We start from the raw sequence: 18,316 nt of genomic DNA, 5'->3' as shown, positions 1-18,316 counted from the left end.
CTGACGTACGCCACCTAGGCCATACCATACTGTCTCCTACTAACCCACGCCATCCCCTCCTCCTTAGCCATAGCCATGGACATTATTAAGCTGAATAGCTGATCCCTACGAATTTCCAATCATTGCCTTTCAAACTCACCTCTTCAGACGATTTCCTAAAGGTACTCTCTTTTCTCTTTTTTTTTTTGAATGAAATGTTGATTTTTGAGCTCTTCTTGTTTCTGATCTTTACTTTTTCTAATTGGCGATCTTTTCTGGGTTGTTGTTAGAATTAAAAAGTAACTGTCTTTTTCAGTTTAAACAAATTAGCCGAATCTTGTAGTTTTCCCCCTTTTCTATTACATTGATGTGATAATGATCTGTAGATAGTTTCCAATGTTTATTAATGGAGTTTTTTTTTTTCCATTTATCAATGATGCTATGAGTATAGTTTTCAGCAATTATCTGTTTCTGTATGTTGTGATGGTTTGACTTTATTTGTGTTTTCAAATGAGGAGATGATGTTTTTATTGACAAAGGGTATGTAGCAGTTTTGGTGAACTTTGTTGGGTTAGACAGTTGGTGTGAAATGAAGATGGGTGTTGATATAGTCCAATGAAGGTAGTTGTTCCCTAGTGGATTTAGTGCCACCTGCAGATTATGTAAAGCAATGGCAACCATGATAGCCAACAACTAGTTTGTAGCCAAGACAAAAATTTTGAGTATGAGGACTATTAGCAGATGCTTCGGTTTCTGGCTCCATTTTATCTCCTCCTATAATACTTAGCTTAAGGGTCTGAACTTTGAACATCAGTCATCTACTACTGATGGAAGCAGGGGAGTAGTGCGGTAACAAGGCCCCTTTTGATGGGTTGGACTCTAACTGCTTTGCAGGGTGGTTTGGCAACTTTCCTTTGTAGAGAATGGAGATTGATTGAAGAGTATTTGCCACCATGTTTTTAAGTCGTGTCATGATTTTACTGGATTTTCCACACAACCTAACAAGCAAGTTTTAAACAGAAGCAACTATTTTCACAAAATTCTGCTCCTTTGATGATTATTCCTATATTTCAATAATATCTTGTTTCATTACTTCAACAATTTCCAAAAGTGAAAAAAGTTCTTTTTTTTTGTTTGTTCTAAATGTATGGATTAGAGCACATACAGGGTGGTTTGTTTTCAATGTATTATGCAACTTTAAACCTTCTTGACTGGGACATGTAGTCAAATTTTTTTATAATAGTATTTGTTAATTGCAGGTGTTGCTTCTTGTATTTTTGGTACATTGGTGTTTAATCTTGGATGGTGTAAACCATATGTTTATTGTTTGATTGATCAAGCATCATGCCAGGGGTCACTAGGATGCAGTCTTTGCTGTTTCTACTCTTATTCACATCCTTCATTTTCTTGAACTCTGTGAACAATGTGAATGCTGGTATCACAAGTGTTTTCATTCGGGATGAGTGGCCATCGGTTGACATCCCTCTTGATAATGAAGTATTTGCAGTTCCCAATGAACATAATGCACCACAACAAGTAAGATTTTTTTTTTGTATTATTTTCATATATTATGCTGCTAGACAAAGTTTATCAACATATGTCTTCATCAGTGCTATTTGTTTTATCAATCATCATGACCTGGGCTTGTAAAAAGAATCAGGCAGTGCAAAAATGAGCAATTTTTTTTTTTCAAATAAAAAATAAAGACTGAAGATTGTTTTCCTCTTTCATATTCTCTATCTCACTACTTACAGCATTGGATATACCATGCTCTCCCACTTTGTGAGGCATGTCATTTGCTGTTACTGACTGTATTCTTTCTAGGTATCAAGTAGTTTTCAGGTTACCCTTTTTTCTGAGATAATTAAGGGAACCATCATTCAAGAATAATTGTTTAGGCAGACACGTATTGTATCTATGGAACATGCGGGCTTCATTACGAATCTATGCATTATTTCTGTCAGATTGTGTTGTTCACTGATAATGACTCAACAAAATTTGTCCTCATGAAGCATGCTTTCCCAATTACACAAGGGCATTATACCATTTATGTCTTTTCATGCTGGTTTCTATTCCAATCCCTTTGTGCATCTATTTATAACATGCATGTTATTTCAACTGAAGGTGCATATAACACAAGGGGACTATGATGGAAAAGCTGTGATTATCTCATGGGTCACAGCTGATGAACCAGGGCCCAGCAAAGTACAATATGGCACATCAGAGAAAAATTATGAATTTACTGCAGACGGGAAGATGACAAACTACACCTTTTACAAATACAATTCTGGCTACATTCATCATGTTTTTGTTGATGGCCTTGAGGTAATAATCATTATTGGGAAAGTAATACTTTCACTAATGGCTTAACTTCTTCAACATGGAAAGATATTCTTAGTTGCCAGTAATTATTAGCAGCTTATTCTACAGCCAGTGTATGTGTGGATTTTTTTCTACAGAGGAATTAATTCTTTAGCTCTTGTATTACTCCAAACTTACAAGAATGGGTTTGGATTTGAACTTATAGTTGGTGTCGTTAACTAAATGTGACAGGAAGAAATTTGTTGCTTAATCATTTGTTTATTGTTTTCAGTATGACACCAAGTACTATTACAAGATTGGGACTGGTGATTCCGCACGAGAATTTTGGTTTCAAACACCTCCAGAGATTGGTCCAGATGTTCCTTACAAATTTGGAATCATCGGTGAGTTGTTTCCTCTGTTATCTAAAGCAATATGGGTATTTTCAGTCACTAATTTTTTTTTCTTTTTTGAGAAGCAATAGTCTGGAGAAGGGAGAAAAAAAAACAAACACCCACATGGCCGGGGAAAAAAAAGGGCCAAATTGCCAAAAGCCATTGCTCAAAATCTCCTTCTCTTTCATCCATTCAAGATGACGAAACATTAATTCTTTTATGGTTCCTTACAATACCCTCTTTTTCACCTTTGTGAAAAAATTCATGTTTACATTTCATGCCCCCTTAATGGCTAATGCTTTCTCTGACCCACAAATTCTTAACTGTAGCAGAAAAATCCCACTTCCACTTACTTTATCTGCCTCTTTCTTCACCAATTATATTCACCATAAAACCCATACTAAATTTCAAAAGAAGGAAAGAAATTTTCTACTAGAAAGAATCGACCTTTAAATGAACTCTGACCCCTTCAAGAATCATCACGTTTCTTCATCACACCCCTGGCAAACATCAACAAAATGACAAGGAATCCCACTCTGCTGCCCCTCCTAAAATTATACCCGCAGTCTTTCCTTTATTTTGTCCTGTCACTCACTTGAATCAGGCTGTTTTGATGTTAGGCAAGTTCCTGGTTTCAAATGAATAGAAATTGGATACTTATACATACAAGCACTAATGAAGATGGATGAGAACACAAAGATCATTTATGCATGCACATAAAACACAGCCAAGCTTATACCAAGAGTTATTCTTGAATCATGACCAGAAAAGAATTAGCAAAGTGCCCATTACCACTTTTGAAAGAAATACTGCTTTTAGTGTATTAGAATTCATTAATTGATTAAAAAAACAAAATGCTCAACTACATATGAACTCTTATTACTTCTGGTGACAAGGAAAATTTTGGTAATTTATTGAAGATAAGACAAATATTATCTTTTATGCTGGAAAACAAGTAAAAAAAGCACATTGCAAGACAATAGGAAAATTGAAGTCAGCTCCATGAAGCTTAAAATCCCAACTAGTTAAATTGGCTGCACAAATCCTTATTCACCATTTAATCTTATTCAACTTCTTAATCAGCCATACCTGCAGATTTTTTCTGGTCTCTCTCTCATCTTTTGTGGAAATTCAACTCAATCCACATTAATTAGATCAGATAATTTCATACTTTCTTGATGCCAAGTCTTTTTATGAACTCATATTTATGTGTTTCTTCTATACCATTTCATTTTCTTGAATTTATGTTGATTAAAATGTTTTTAATATGTTGCAGGTGATTTGGGTCAGACGTATAATTCATTGTCCACCCTAGAGCATTACATGCAGAGTGGAGCACAGACTGTCTTGTTTGTAGGAGATCTTGCATATGCTGATAGATATCAGTATAATGATGTTGGTATACGGTGGGATTCATGGGGTCGCTTTGTTGAGAGAAGTACTGCATATCAGCCTTGGATCTGGGCTGCTGGGAATCATGAAATAGAATACATGCCTTACATGGTAAAGCATTGAACAAGCATTACTGCTGAGGTTTCTCTTGTAACATATTATTGCAAAAAATCATAAGTTATTTTCTGCTACTATGAACTTCACCCAACTTTACATGCTGCTTCTGATTATGCAATGCGTAATAGTATTTGCATGCCACCTGAAGCATTTTTCATCAGCAACCATGTTGGCCAAAATTGTTTTGGTGTCCATTGTTCTCAACTTATAAGCCTAGAGTATTCCTAAAGAAGATTCAAGGTTATTCTTTGATTTCCCTAGATCAACATTTTGGTTTTATTATTGTTAGATCTCATCTCATATTTATCTATTAAAAGTCTGACTGCTGATTTTCTATGTGCTAGCTAACCAGAAGAAGATATTTAAGGTCTTCTCTTTCTTGTTTTATTCCATTTGAGATGCACTTGACTTGATATTAAAAGTTATGGCATAGCTGACACTATTTATAATATGTTACTGAAGTCTAACAAAGCTACGACACTATTTACAAGTTCTCACTCTTTGCAGTAGAACATTCATAATCATTCTTGTTTGGTGCTTAACTTTCAAAATTCTGAAAACATGTGCAGGATGAAGTTGTTCCTTTTAAATCCTATCTCCATCGCTACCCTACACCTTATTTGGCTTGTAAAAGCAGCAGCCCTATGTGGTATGCTATTAGACGTGCATCTGCTCATATAGTTGTGCTATCCAGCTACTCTCCATTTGGTACCTTTTCTTGTCCTCTTCAATTGTTTATATTCATAAGCTATTCAGCATCCTGACCTTTCTGGTCCTCTTCTCAAGATTAATTGGCTTAGCCTTCTATTACCCCAGTGCTCAGTTAGGATTTTCTCCTCTGAGAGGGCAGTTGCTTCTTTCTTGTCTTTTTTACATCTTACATCAGACCTGATTTATCCTTTTCATAACAGTGAAATACACACCTCAGTGGGTGTGGCTCAGCAAAGAATTAAAGAGGGTTGACAGGGAGAAGACCCCTTGGCTCATTGTCCTTATGCACGTTCCAATCTACAACAGTAATGAAGCACATTTCATGGAGGGTGAAAGCATGCGAGCAGTCTTTGAAGAATGGTTCATCCATCACAAAGTTGATGTAGTCTTTGCTGGTCACGTTCATGCTTATGAAAGATCTGTATGGTTCTTTCCTTATAATGTCATTTTTCATTTTTCCTTGTTATCATTACTTTTATTTTGCATTATCCAACTCTTTCAAGGTAAATTTTTTTTAAATGATTAATTTGATGTTTATCTGAAGATAATTTTGTCAAAGTAGTAAAATTAAGTTTTTGGAATTTTTTCCTCTGTCATAAAACAACTCAATTCGGGCAAGTTGTTGCATGAAATAATTCAAAATTTCCTTCCAATGGAAAAATAAGCCAATCAGGGACTCCATTTGTTTTAGATATTTATTTTATTTATATGTTTATTTTAAAATGATAAGAAAGATAAAAGCCTTTATAAATTCCATTTTGTTAATAATGAATGAGAGCTCTTTTCTCTATTGGAAATTTGGAACTAAAAACCACAAGTTCCAGTATTTTTCTTTCAAAAAGTAAAAATTGGCTATTTCATTGAAGTCTGGATCGTGAGAGGAATCCATTCTGATTGTCATGATTGAAACATTAATAATTCTGAAATAGCGACATTGAGCCCTCATAATCATACTGATACTGAACTCTAGAGTGATACCTACTATGTTCTCACATGATATGGTTATATTTTATTATAGTTGGTGGTTTATTTTCTGAAAGGAATGCTCATACTTTTTCCTGCTGAACTTTCAGTATCGAATCTCAAATATAAGGTACAATGTATCAAGTGGAGAACGATTCCCCGTACCAGACAAATCAGCTCCTGTTTACATCACTGTTGGAGATGGTGGAAATCAAGAAGGTCTAGCAGGAAGGTTAGTCAGATGGGAGATTTGAAAATTTCTGCCTGCATAAAGCAACAATAGTAATAACAGCAATGATGATTCACAGTTCGTTTACAATTAATCCATAAGTAACAACATTCCTCATCGTTTTTAGCACATGTTTTTCGGTTATGTAGATTTAGAGATCCCCAACCAGAGTATTCTGCGTTCCGAGAAGCCAGTTATGGCCATTCAACGCTGGAGATCAGAAATAGGACACATGCATTCTACCACTGGAACCGCAATGATGATGGGAAAAAAGTGGCAACTGATTCGTTTGTATTACACAATCAGTACTGGTAAGTACAATTAACCATTTGTTGCTCTGGTTAGCCGGTGGTGCAACATGCAAGTTTATGGTATTTGACCTGTCAACCTCATTAGTTACATGAATTCACAAGCTAGGTTCCCATCTTATCTGTTACTTGGGACATGAAGATTGCAACCACCACCTTTTTCTGATATAAATGGATTTTTCAATTTGCAACAGAGAGAGTGTACAAAAGCACAAAATCATGGACAAAACTCTAGTTCTTTATCTATACTTCTGTTCACACATTGTGGGGTTTTGGTCATCGTTATTGACACTAGCTATAGTGGGACCTTGTAGTCCATTTGAAAAAAAAAAAATATGCACATCATTTTGATTTATCAGTCAGAGAGATATTAATTTGTGTACGGCTGTATGTTAGATGAGGAAGCATCATAGTCTGCAGCGAAACCCAGAACTAATGATCAAAATCAATTAATTTTGCTCAAGTTGAACAATCACATGAAGCATTCTTAGAACTAAATATTTAAATATTTTTAGAGCATTTGCATGGACTTATTAGCTTATTGAGATATTTGCATCTGGGAAAAAATTTACAGTAGGAAAAATAAGTTAAGAGTATCAATACATTTAGGCTCTCAGGCTTTCTTAGCAGCATGGTTACATAGAAATCTAATCCACAGAAAACTGGGAAAAAACTAAACAATTACAAAATTTTGAGGTGCAGATATGTTATTGAATTTACAAGACGAGGTTTTTCTTGCAGGTCAAGCAATCTGAGACGAAGAAAACTGAAGAAGCATTATTTAAGGAGTGGGCTTGGGCGGATTGCTTCTTATTGAGAAGATAACTAGCACCTCTGCCATGATTGCTTTGATGTAATTTCAGTAAGAAGATGAAAATGCCAACAATGATGAAATGCAAACACCTTACTGGAGATGCATGGAGTGATCGTCTTCTTCTACTTCGTGCTCGAATATGTAACGTTGAAATGGTTAATAAGTTGAGAAACTGTAGTAAAATCTCTAAAATAATCACTATTCAAGAATTGGGGTGGTTTACTTTGATTCTATGTAACATTCGAGAAGGGTAAACTTTTTTTTTGCATTTGCTCACATTTCCATTGAAAATAAACAGGATTGTAGGAAGCTTGCTTGCTCTACATGAGTTATACATGAGAGATTTTGAGACATCGAGTAAAGATTTGTCGCAAAATGCTTGGTGGATTACCTGCGGCTTGCATCAGACATTCGGAGGAAACTGGTAAGCAACAGTAAGATCAAAAGAGATCGTTACTTTGATGGGAAAACAAGGGCAAAGGAAAAAGTTGAGTGACAGTATCCCACTCTGCATGCTAAAGCCTTGGGCAAATCCCAGTTTCTCATGTAAAGATTGGTATAGTATCCCAAAACTCAAAACTTTACACAAAGCCTAGAGCCGTTAAATAATTTATGTACACAGTTTTTAAGTGTTAGCTCCCATAAATACCTTACCCAGTGTATCGGCAGGGTGGGTACAACATCCTCTCAGAGCTATGTTTCACTTTCTATGATACTGAATATGGCCAACCCAGGAATCAGAATAAACTGGCTTTGGCATTGACTGGAGTTGCAATCTCAAATATGCAGACCTGGCTCTCTCCAATTATAACTCAGAACTTGCCTTCGGATCACTTAGGAATCACGGAAAATCGGCTGTGGCATCCACTTGAGGTACAGATTCAATTTTCCAGATTTAGCTCCCTCTAGCTGGAGGCTATCTTTGTATTCCCCTTCCAGTATAACCCTAGTCAATGTCAAAATGCACCTCCCCATGTAGTCCTGCAAGATTGAAAAACAAAAACTATGTCAGCATATACTACCAAAATTTGAAATTGGTGCCTGCACACGCTAGCTCAAATGTAAAGTTTATACCCCAATTCACTTACACTCTCACCCCAACCACATCAGCCAAACCCAAATGGCAAAGTATACAGTGTCAAGAAATCATCAAGTGATTCATTTTCAAAACTAAAAGAAAAAGGAAAGAAAAGAGGAACAGTTAATTGATCATAGAAACTCAAAATCAAATAATCTAATTTCATAACTACCAATAAAGCATTGAAAATGATGCAATCTAGCATCCAAAGGCCCCAAGGAAGAAGGATTCCATCACCCCAACCTTCAAACCCATTTAACTGAAGGAAGTAGCTTAAAATATACTACTACATTGCCTGATTAGTAAATTTATGACAGGTAAAGAGAACAATTTAACAGTAAAAGCAAATAATTTACCTTCCCAAAAGTGTCATGGTCCCAGACTTCAAGGATAAGCATATCATGTAATCCATCCTCAACAACAAAGTCAAAAGTTTGATTCCAAACGGGATTCAAGCTGTCATTCACAACCTGACAAAGAAAACAACTATAAGGACCAAAGAACCTTTATACCCCCATTCCTGAAGATAAAAATTAATAGATGCATAGAAGAGCCTAGAATGGTTCGCTAAAACTCGCAATTTGCTATAATATTATGCAGAGCAAAAGGACAAAAACAAAAAGGAAGTCCAAGAAAAGGTGACCTTTTTAAGGAAATCATAACTAAAAGAATCCTTTAAAACACTCAAAAAATAACAAAGATACGTGTTGGCTAAATGGTAGTCAACTTAACCACCAAATCAACAAATAAATAAAGAAGGATAACAACTTCCACCTTTGGGCAATCAAATCTTACCCTAGTTTTGTTTCTCGCCTCTGATTTTTTCATAGTGAGTACAACATAGGGATCAGCCTTCCCCATTAAATCTACAACAGGCAAATCTTCAGCAGATATCACAGACACAGACAGTACTCCTCTAATAATAACCTCCTTTTTCTTCTGTGTGACTGTTTTTTCATTTTCAATAACTTCGGTTCCATTCACTCCACTTTTAAGAGCCTTCTCCAAAGAAGTCATTGAAAAGTTAGAGGAAAAGGGGTTTGTAAAACTGTTCTCTGTACCAAACGGACAGTACAAGAGCTCCAAGTGCACCTAAAAACCAAAATAACAATTTCAAGCAAAACATAAATACCATAATTTTATACAAGTACAGAATTTCTTTGAAGGATAAACAACCTAAGAAAATACAGCATAAGAAAATTATAACTTATAACTGAATGAATGAGTTTATGTGAGAGAGTAACTATTGATTTTCAAACAAGTGAGCTATAACCACAACAGGCAGATACAAAGTACCAAAGAAAATGCTTCCTAAAGGTTTGAAATATCTTTATTAACCATCATGGAAGGAACACATGTTGATGTAAATTGGGAAGAAAGATACAAGGAAATCAGATTTGAATTCCAATAAAGTATGCTTATTAAAGAGGTTTGATTATGAAAAGACCAGGCCAAGCACTTGCATGAATAGCACTTTGAACCTGCACTGCAGGCATTACACTTTGAAAGAATTAAAAGCTACTCTAAAAATTAATTTCCCTTCCCTTAATTCAGTTTAGCTGAAAACATATATGCAAGCACACAAATGCAAGAATCTCATTCTACTAAAGTAGGGTAATCAACGTCCTCACCTCTCCCCGGTACTTAGTATCTCTCTGGATCTCCAAGTCTTTAACCAGATTCAACCAGACATCCTTCACTTTACCAGGTTCAAGTTCCTTTAGCTGTACTTGAGCACATCCAATGAGCTCCGCTGCCTGAACCCCTTCATCATCATAAATTTTTACCACCAAGTGCTGAGTTGTTGCATCCTCAATGATAAACTCATAGTGTTCATTCCAAATAGGATTCAACTCATTGTTCTGGGGGAAAAAAAACAAAACATTTCTTCTAAACCTACTGGAAAATATTTGAAACAAATTTTCTTTTCTAAGGAAAGAACAAGGAGGAAGCAAAGAGGAGAGGGATGACTTACAATAGTTTTACTTTTTTTTGTTCTGCTAGGTAAAGGGCGTACATGTAATACAGCATAGGGATCCGATTTTCCAATGATATCTTTGTTTGTTAAGTCACGTGCCTGGACAAGCTTCACCTCTAACATTCCAACTGGCTTCAACTCCAAATCACTGCAAATAGAAAGACATTAGCTTCTTCAACCATCAGCCCTTCCACTCCTTAGATGTTGGGGGAAAAGTGAAAGAGAGAGAGAGAGAGAGAGAGAGAGATACCTATAGTCACCAGGCAAAATGGGAATAATTTTTCTGACAGGCCACATGATAGAATCTTCAATAGCATCCCGTATTGTGCTCTGTATGGGAAACAGTATAATAAGCACATAACTTAAATCTGTTTGACATATTAATAACACCTTCCATCTCTCAGCATTGAAAAATAAAAACTTAGTGTACATTGCCATGCGAATAATGGACACCTATGTGATAGATCAATCACTAACTTGTCCAGGAGTAAGCACACCTAATAATTTAAGAGAAGCCATACAGCATCCATAATATAATCATCACTAGTAACATAATCCTTGACAGCACAAAGAGATGGTAATCTTGGTGGGAAATTCTCAAAAAATTCCCACTCAGATGAAAGCAAGTTACACCATACCATGCTTAGCAACAAGTACCATGGACATGATAAAATGCCTAATAAAAGAACTACCTAACTTTTTCATCGGTCCATTGAGACTTGATGATCATGGCACTAAGATCTCTTTCCTTTGTGCTAGAGACCATCCTGTAACGTACCAACAGTTTAAGAACTCACAAGTCAGTATTATGATTGCTTTCTCCTTTCCACCTGCCCCCAATTTCACTTTTTGCTGTAATTTAGTTCAGCTGATGCATCTAAAACCTAATCCCTGCACATGGGAGCTTTGGCCTGAATCTCAGCACAATTATAACTTTCTGGAGTCATCCTTGTATCAAGGTATGTCATATTTCTTAGCATGTTAAGAAGTTTTACAAACTAAATTTCTAAGATACTGTGTTATGTTGAGCAGATGAAAACCAAAAGTGAAAATCTCGAACTGAAATTTAAAATTCTCTCCAGAAGCAAAAAGTTTCGCTCGGTGGCAACATTAATGCAAAACTTAAGATCATTGAAGAAACTCTGAAGGTGATTGATACAACAGAAAAAATCATTTATTGAATGTAGTAAAATAGTTGAGTGTCAAAAGTCACACATACCTCAATAGCATCAGAAAGTCCAGGAATAGTTGATATGTCACCACCAATAACTTTCAGGGTGAAATCCAGCTTTTTCTGCAAGGCCAAAGATGCATATTCACCTAGTTATATTGATTGCTTGCATATCTTTGGTGCCAGTGTGCAGTGTATGTGTAATTAAACCAAGCATGCAAGGGCGAAATATTACACCTTCAGTAGGCTAGGTAAATAATAAATTTTTCTTCCACTGGAACCACTGCTGTTATTTACAAATACACTTCTAAATATCATGAATACAAACTTCAACAGAAGCTATGGGTATACATCAGTTTTAACCAAGAATTTTATACTCAGCAATCTTATGGTTCCTATTTAGCAATCAAATTAAGCACTATTGCAAACTTTCCATCTTGGAAAGAGTCCGGGGGGCGGGGGGGGGGGGGGGGGGGGGGGGTCGGGGGTGGGGTGCTGCAAAAAAAACACAGGGACCGGAAACATGAGTCAATCTGCCAATTACAAGTATTATAAGGAAACCAACAAAACTAAGATCTGCTTATGTATTGAGTGAGGACAATTGTATTGTTCAGTGTTATAAACCTACTTCAATGATTAATTGAATAGCAAACCAGTAAGAAAATTCCATCAGATTCTTTGAGCATCACATTCAGGACTACAACATAAATTGCATTCAGGTAAATACTATATGCATCACATACCTCCCTGATACACTATAAGTCTATAGCCCAAAGTACATAAGTAAATTTGCATCTCAATCACATTTCCTTCTACACCTACAATTGAAGCTCATTCTCTATCGGTAAACATGTGTGCTCAACATGCACTGACTAGTAATATTGGAAAGAAATAGTGTACCTTTTTTCTCAGAGAAAAACAAACAGCTCCAAAACAAGGAAACTCATTCACCAGTGGCTTAAATATAAACCTGAAAACTCCAGTGAATCCAATATCTTTCACCTAAGTCAAAGGAAAATGGAATTAAAATCAAGTGATGTCATTCTGGAGAAAAAGCTTAACAACTTGACATGATGCTGTTATGTAAGCTTAAATCCAGTGCCAATGATAAGTAAACCCTCAATAAAAAAGAATACAATTTGTTCACCATATCACAAGATTTGAGCTGTTTACAAGCATAGTTGTTCATGCAATACCAAACGGGAGGCGAGGGGTGGAACATTTCCCAACAACAAAATATTTACTATCAAATAGTTCTAGGAATGTAAGTGGACATTGATTGATACATACAAACCAATGTCTGCTAGATTGTAGGCATATTAAAAAGATCCCAAAATACTACACATACTTGGTTTGTATTTCTCTTAGTGATCAAACTCTTGGATTACTACCCAACAAATGCCCAAAACACTGAAGTTTTTAGGATCACCATTCAATAAAGTTATACTTCCAATCACATTATATAAAAATAAAGCAAGGAGATAAGGCACATGTTTTACAACCCTTCAATAAGATTAACAATGGCAAACCAGAAATTTGGCAGCAGAGCACACATAGAACAAATTTCTGACATTAGGGATGAAGAATATTGTAGTTCTTTATTCTAGAAGCAACGATACATAAATCTAAATGGCACATTTAATGGGAATCCATGCGAGAAACCATAGCAAATATGCAAACTAAGCCAGAAATCACCTGCACAGGTAGTGATACACCGAGATAAGTCTTGATATCAAGTATTATACTTGAATTTGCATCCCACTGCATTTCCATCTCCATTGTAACACTATCAGCTCCATCTTCAACAATACTCACTCCTAAAGAATAACATTGCTTCATAAGAAGTAGAAGATAATCAAAATTCTACAGACCCAACCAATTTTTAGAATCTTCATCCGGCTATTCACCCAGAAAAGTATCATTTTGAGGCCAACTCCCACTTCCCACTCCCCCACCCCCACCCCCCAAAAAAAAAAAAGAAAGAGGAAGAAAGGTCTAAATTTGTTCATACCTAATATGGATATATTAAGGCTCCGCTTGGTTTTTACTATTTTCCTTCGCTTCCAGAAGAAAAAGAACAAAAAGTATGCTTTGATTTAAACAAAAAACAAAAGCAAACAATATTTTTGAAATTTATTAAAAATAATCTTCATCAATAACAAAATACATGATTTTGCTTTCATGTAGAACAATTATGTTTAAATTGATTTTTTATTTTAGTCATATGCTAGAATTAATCACCATCCATAAAATTCAAATGGCAACAACGAATGGCATTAAGAAAGACCGTTAACAATTCAAAACCCAAAAATAACGGTAACCCAATAAGAAAATATAAGAATTAAAATTTTCAAAATGTAGAAATCATTTCCATGAACTAACCCGTAAACTGTGGTGCAACAGTGCCAAGAGTAAACTTGGAAAACTTTAGTGATGACAATATAATCGGCCTATATTGTTCAAGCACCGGCTCCACCGAAGCCTTTATCAGATCAGATGCTGCCTATAATAACACCAAATTTAGAGGACTTTTATTTTTTCAGAAAAAGAAAAAAGTCAATATCTTCCTTTTCCTTTTTCCTCTGTTTTATTCATTAACAAAAGCTTTACCTTATCAACGTAAGGCCAGATCTTCGTAAGATGCTGATTAAGCCAATTCAGCTTCTGGCGCTGCGAGAACACCACCCAAGAAGGGTAGAATTGTGCCGGCAAGATCTTTCTAGAATCTTCCACTGTCATTCTTGCAAAAGCAGCCACCATCTTTGCCTGCAACCCCAACAAAAAAATTTTAAAATAGAAAGAAAAAGTAAAAATGAAATTCGAAGAAGAAGGAAGTAGAAGAACTAACGAGCTCATTTCGAAGCTTGGATCGGGAGTTCTCGGACCGAACAAAGAGTACGATAATACCAAGGCCGACGACGAGACCAATCAGGAGTCCGACAATGAAGCCCATTTCACGGAGAGAGAGAAGTTACTGTAAGATTGGAATTGCAGAGGACGAGAAAGAATTACTACTATTTTTCTTCTTTTCGTCTAAGAGTGCAATAATGGAGAAACTTCAAAAGTTCCCAAAAAAAAAGAAAAAAAGGTTAATAGTGGAGGATTTAGCAGGGGCTTAAGTAGCAAAATTGAGAAATTAAGGCAACAAATGGATGATTAAGACTTTAATAAGATTCGGGGGGGCGGAGAAATCGGGTGGGATGGATGCAAGAATGTGAGTGAAAAGGTCGTTGCCGACACAAAGGCGATCCTTTTGGGTGTGCGGTGCTTTGGCTTATTAGCCCATGTTTACCAATGAGACTGCGACACGTCGGCTTTGGATTTTTGATGGGGTCTCCCAGGTTGGTTTTGTTCTTAATTGTTCCCTATATTTTTTTCTTTTAAACTGGCTGAATCTGACATGTGGCGATAATAATCCGTGTATTCTTTTGCTTCCACTAATTTTATTTCTATAGGGAGTTGAATGTGTTATCTTAGACTACTAAAAAGATAACTTTTCTCTTCTGATTTATTAAAAAGAAACCTAAAAGTTTTTATATTTTTACATATTGTTACGATGACTATGAATAATAAAGATTAGTCTGCGTCAACAGTGTACTTCATGGGTATCCTTTAATCAAGACTTTTTATTATTTGATTTGATTAAATAAAATTAGAACTTTCTATAATTAAGTTTTGATAATAAAGTTATTAACAGTCACGGGTTTAAGAAGAATTCGAGTAATAATTTTAAGATAAGATATTTGGATAGTAATCTAAAAAATTAATTGAATATTTATAAAATTTTATTATATTATCAAATATTAGGGTGCGGATTACGATACCTAAAAAATGATACATACCTTTTTCCTGGACGTTCGATGTGTTGATGGGATGTGGATCAAATTAGATTTCCTGCCTTTTCTTTTCGAAGGTTCCCTTTTCTATTTGCTCAAATTGTTTAATTGGCTTGGTGGGCTCGAATTAAACAGCTAATTAGATCTGTAAAAATGAGTTTGACCCATTGGGTCAGCTCATTTTTTATTTCATATGAAGTGGATTGGATCATGAAAATTTAGATTCATATTTAAATCGGACCTAGATGGATCAGCTCACCAAATTAGTAGGTTGGGGTGGGCTGGAGCGAGCCAGCCCTATGGGTTAAAAAAATAATTTTAATTAATTTAATAATTTTATATATTTAATTATATAAAATTAATAATTTAATTATTAATAATATTATTTATTTTATATATTTTAATGTATTTAATCTTTACTTATCAAATTAATAATTTTAATTAATGAATTAAATCATAAATAATTTAATTAATAGAAATTTTATTAACTAAAATTATAAGAATGAATTTTTTTGAAAAATAAAAAATGGGTTGGCCCAACCCAACCCATGGGCTAGTAAGGGGTGGGCTGGGTTGGGGATTTGACAGCCCATTTAAAAAATGAACTGATCCGGCTCGGATCATATTTTCTCAACCCATAAGAGTTAGGGCCGGGGTGGCCCATGTTGACAGGTCTACAGCTAATGGAAAGAAGGCCTTGAGTTGAGTTGAGTTGAAGCCCAGCTGCGTGGTTCTCATTTGGGGTGAATCTAGGCATGGGGCAGGCTACTGTTTGCTGTCATATATCCTATGGAATCAGGCCAAAATGATCACTTCACCTCAGCCCATCATCCCAAGGAGTTAAGTTTGCCTTTGGTTTCCTTAGTTTTTAATTTATTTTCTTAACCAATTTGTTAGTGTCTTTCACCCCATGCCTTTCCCAGTAGAATCCAGCCTCCATCATTGGGACAAAAGTTACAGGGATGTCATTCATCGATCCTCCCATTATCCTTTTTCTGGTTTACTTTTTGGGACGACAGCAGCAAGTGAAATATCATCATTAACAATTTGGGTTAAAGTGGCACAACGAAAGGATATTGTATTCCTAGTCGAAATCACAGCAAAGATGCACGTTATAACTCTTGAACAACACATGTCAAATATAGAAGTAGTTGCTGTATTTATATTGCCAAAATTTGATGGCAGTGAGATACTCGTGACGCAAGGCCCATAACTTTGCCAACTCATATTAGCAATCCCCACACGGCCACTGCCTAACCGTCATGAAAAGAATTGAATTCCTGGACAGCATGGTTGGAGACACAATGATGGTAACGTACGATTTCCTGTCTTCTCGGTTTTCTTTTTTATTACAATAATTATAATTGAAGTGCATTGTTAGGTGAATACACACCGGGCAATGGAATCAAGTGAGAAGCTGCCTTGCTCGTAATTTTGTCATAAAAAAGGTCCTCATTTTTTGGCTGATTCAAAATCCTAGATTTGCCCTAGTTGACATTGATTGTCACCACGACTATCCACCCTCAGAGAAAGATTACTGACAAACATATATTACCTTGATATATCTTTTATAAATATTCAATACTTTTATCTCGACTTAACATGATAGTATACATAAATGAGTAATATATCAAATGTAATCACTCTCAATATTATTATTATTATTTTTTTAGTAAACTCATGCTTCTAAAGCCTCCTTTGGAGACTTTTATGCCAATTTATGTGGTGGATAAATTAATTGTGACTTTATTTAATCATGGGACACTAAAGCCATCACCACCATGGTTCATGCCTTGAGGAACAATCATGATTCCACGTACAACTATAAAGCTTGTGTCCAAGTCATGGAATATATGAGACATTAATTCCATCAAATTAACAAATTACTATGAAATTATATAACTTCTCCATTAATTGAAGTGAAGTAATCTCAAATAATGTTTATTTCATATTTGCCATAAACAAAGTATTTAATCAATGAGAAATAAACCTTAAAACAATTTGTAAATTACATAATATGAGTCATGCATATTTCTTGTTCATGAAATGCAAAAAATTCACATGTGAATATCGAGAAGATGACTCTATAACAAAAGCACGTATACTTGCTATTTAATGAATAATTTATTGGTGTCTCTTCAAACACAATAAGGCCAAATTTGTGATTTTAATTTCTTCAAGACAAACAATTCTATGTTGCGCATTTCCATTATTATAAAAAACAATATCCAACCGATTAATATATAAACCCTTATACAATGGTAATAGCCACCCAATGATATTAACAAATTGTTTCTTCTCTACCACTAAAAAAGTTAATACAATTGAAATTGAAATTGAAATTGAAATCAAAAACCCAAATTATGACTCGAAATCACAAGCCCATGGCTTCCATATGAGTTAGAAAATTAACTGAATTCAATTTAGAACTGAAAATTACAAGAAAATTAATTAAATTCGTCCGTGATATTTTTCAAAATTCGATTTTGCCAATTTCTTTTTTTTGTATTTTTTTTTTGAAAATTCCTTGTACTTTTCTTATTGCGAAGTATGAACTTCATAATAACCTTTAAATTGTTTAAATTGTTAGAAAATTGATAATAGCCGCCTGGTCGCATGATGGCTCCTCAAATTAAGATTACTTTAAGCATATTTTCAACAAGGAAATCACTTTTTTGATCAAGCGGCACAATTGCCATGATTAGTTGATATTACAACGTTAATCAGCACATTACATATATGATTGCGACTGGATTGCGGGTAGGGTTGAGTAAATTAGTGAATTAGGTGGCTTAGACTACCATATTTAAAGACTAAGTGGATCAAACATTTTTAAAAGGTAGATCAAATATAGAATTAGTTTGGTTTTGGATCAATAGACTAAAATTTTATTACTTTTTTTAATAAATTATAATATTAAAACTTATAAATTTCATTTATAATTATAATATATACAAATTATGTATAAATTAAATATAAGTATATATAATATATTACTTTATTATATATGTGAAATTAATGACACAACTTATATGTTATAATAT

General features: G+C 34.9%; 2 protein-coding genes across 6 annotated transcripts; one reads left to right on the top strand and one right to left on the bottom strand.

Moving 5' to 3' along the window:
• PAP26 (purple acid phosphatase 26) lies at window positions 1–7,532 on the top strand. 4 transcript variants are annotated; one of them, XM_018127371.2, is made up of 10 exons: window positions 1–161; window positions 1,331–1,515; window positions 2,104–2,304; window positions 2,573–2,684; window positions 3,952–4,178; window positions 4,754–4,892; window positions 5,096–5,316; window positions 5,969–6,090; window positions 6,237–6,398; window positions 7,137–7,532. In XM_018127371.2, exons 2-10 carry the CDS (start codon window positions 1,342–1,344, stop codon window positions 7,210–7,212), a joined length of 1,434 nt encoding a protein of 477 aa, XP_017982860.2. In that variant the 5' UTR covers window positions 1–161; window positions 1,331–1,341; the 3' UTR covers window positions 7,213–7,532. The 4 variants fall into 4 exon arrangements, with proteins under 4 accessions (XP_017982860.2, XP_088666468.1, XP_017982859.2 ...); XM_018127370.2 differs by having other exon boundaries at window positions 2–161; window positions 1,320–1,515; XM_007013521.3 differs by having other exon boundaries at window positions 3–161; window positions 1,239–1,515.
• A 186-nt stretch (window positions 7,533–7,718) lies between these two features.
• Window positions 7,719–14,643, bottom strand: NTMC2T2.1 (Calcium-dependent lipid-binding (CaLB domain) family protein). 2 transcript variants are annotated; one of them, XM_018127368.2, is made up of 12 exons: window positions 14,285–14,639; window positions 14,047–14,202; window positions 13,819–13,939; window positions 13,132–13,253; window positions 12,337–12,438; window positions 11,485–11,559; window positions 10,516–10,595; window positions 10,263–10,413; window positions 9,919–10,149; window positions 9,083–9,379; window positions 8,644–8,757; window positions 7,719–8,190 (listed from the first exon to the last, which is right to left on the bottom strand). In XM_018127368.2, exons 1-12 carry the CDS (start codon window positions 14,387–14,389, stop codon window positions 8,044–8,046), a joined length of 1,701 nt encoding a protein of 566 aa, XP_017982857.2. In that variant the 5' UTR covers window positions 14,390–14,639; the 3' UTR covers window positions 7,719–8,043. The 2 variants fall into 2 exon arrangements, with proteins under 2 accessions (XP_017982857.2, XP_017982858.2); XM_018127369.2 differs by lacking the exon at window positions 9,083–9,379 and having other exon boundaries at window positions 14,285–14,643.
• Between the last annotated feature and the right edge of the window lie 3,673 nt (window positions 14,644–18,316).

Source organism: Theobroma cacao, chromosome 9, assembly GCF_053813885.1.
Source record: "Theobroma cacao isolate CCN51 chromosome 9, ASM5381388v1, whole genome shotgun sequence".
In the NCBI taxonomy this organism is placed as follows: domain Eukaryota; kingdom Viridiplantae; phylum Streptophyta; class Magnoliopsida; order Malvales; family Malvaceae; genus Theobroma; species Theobroma cacao.
The sequence above is the reverse complement of the archived record's forward strand: the minus strand, read 5'-3'. Positions and strand labels throughout refer to the sequence as shown.

Excerpts from the sequence above, each read along its gene's own strand:
- PAP26 (XM_018127370.2), top strand. The coding sequence starts at position 1,324 with ATGCCAGGGGTCACTAGGATGCAGTCTTTGCTGTTTCTACTCTTATTC. Across the intron at positions 1,516-2,103 it reads AACATAATGCACCACAACAA|GTGCATATAACACAAGGGGA; the intron begins GTAAGATTTTTT and ends TTTCAACTGAAG. Across the intron at positions 4,179-4,753 it reads TAGAATACATGCCTTACATG|GATGAAGTTGTTCCTTTTAA; the intron begins GTAAAGCATTGA and ends AAACATGTGCAG.
- NTMC2T2.1 (XM_018127368.2), bottom strand. The coding sequence starts at position 14,389 with ATGGGCTTCATTGTCGGACTCCTGATTGGTCTCGTCGTCGGCCTTGGT. Across the intron at positions 14,203-14,284 it reads CCAAGCTTCGAAATGAGCTC|GCAAAGATGGTGGCTGCTTT; the intron begins GTTAGTTCTTCT and ends TTGGGGTTGCAG. Across the intron at positions 12,439-13,131 it reads GTGTATCACTACCTGTGCAG|GTGAAAGATATTGGATTCAC; the intron begins GTGATTTCTGGC and ends CCTTTGACTTAG.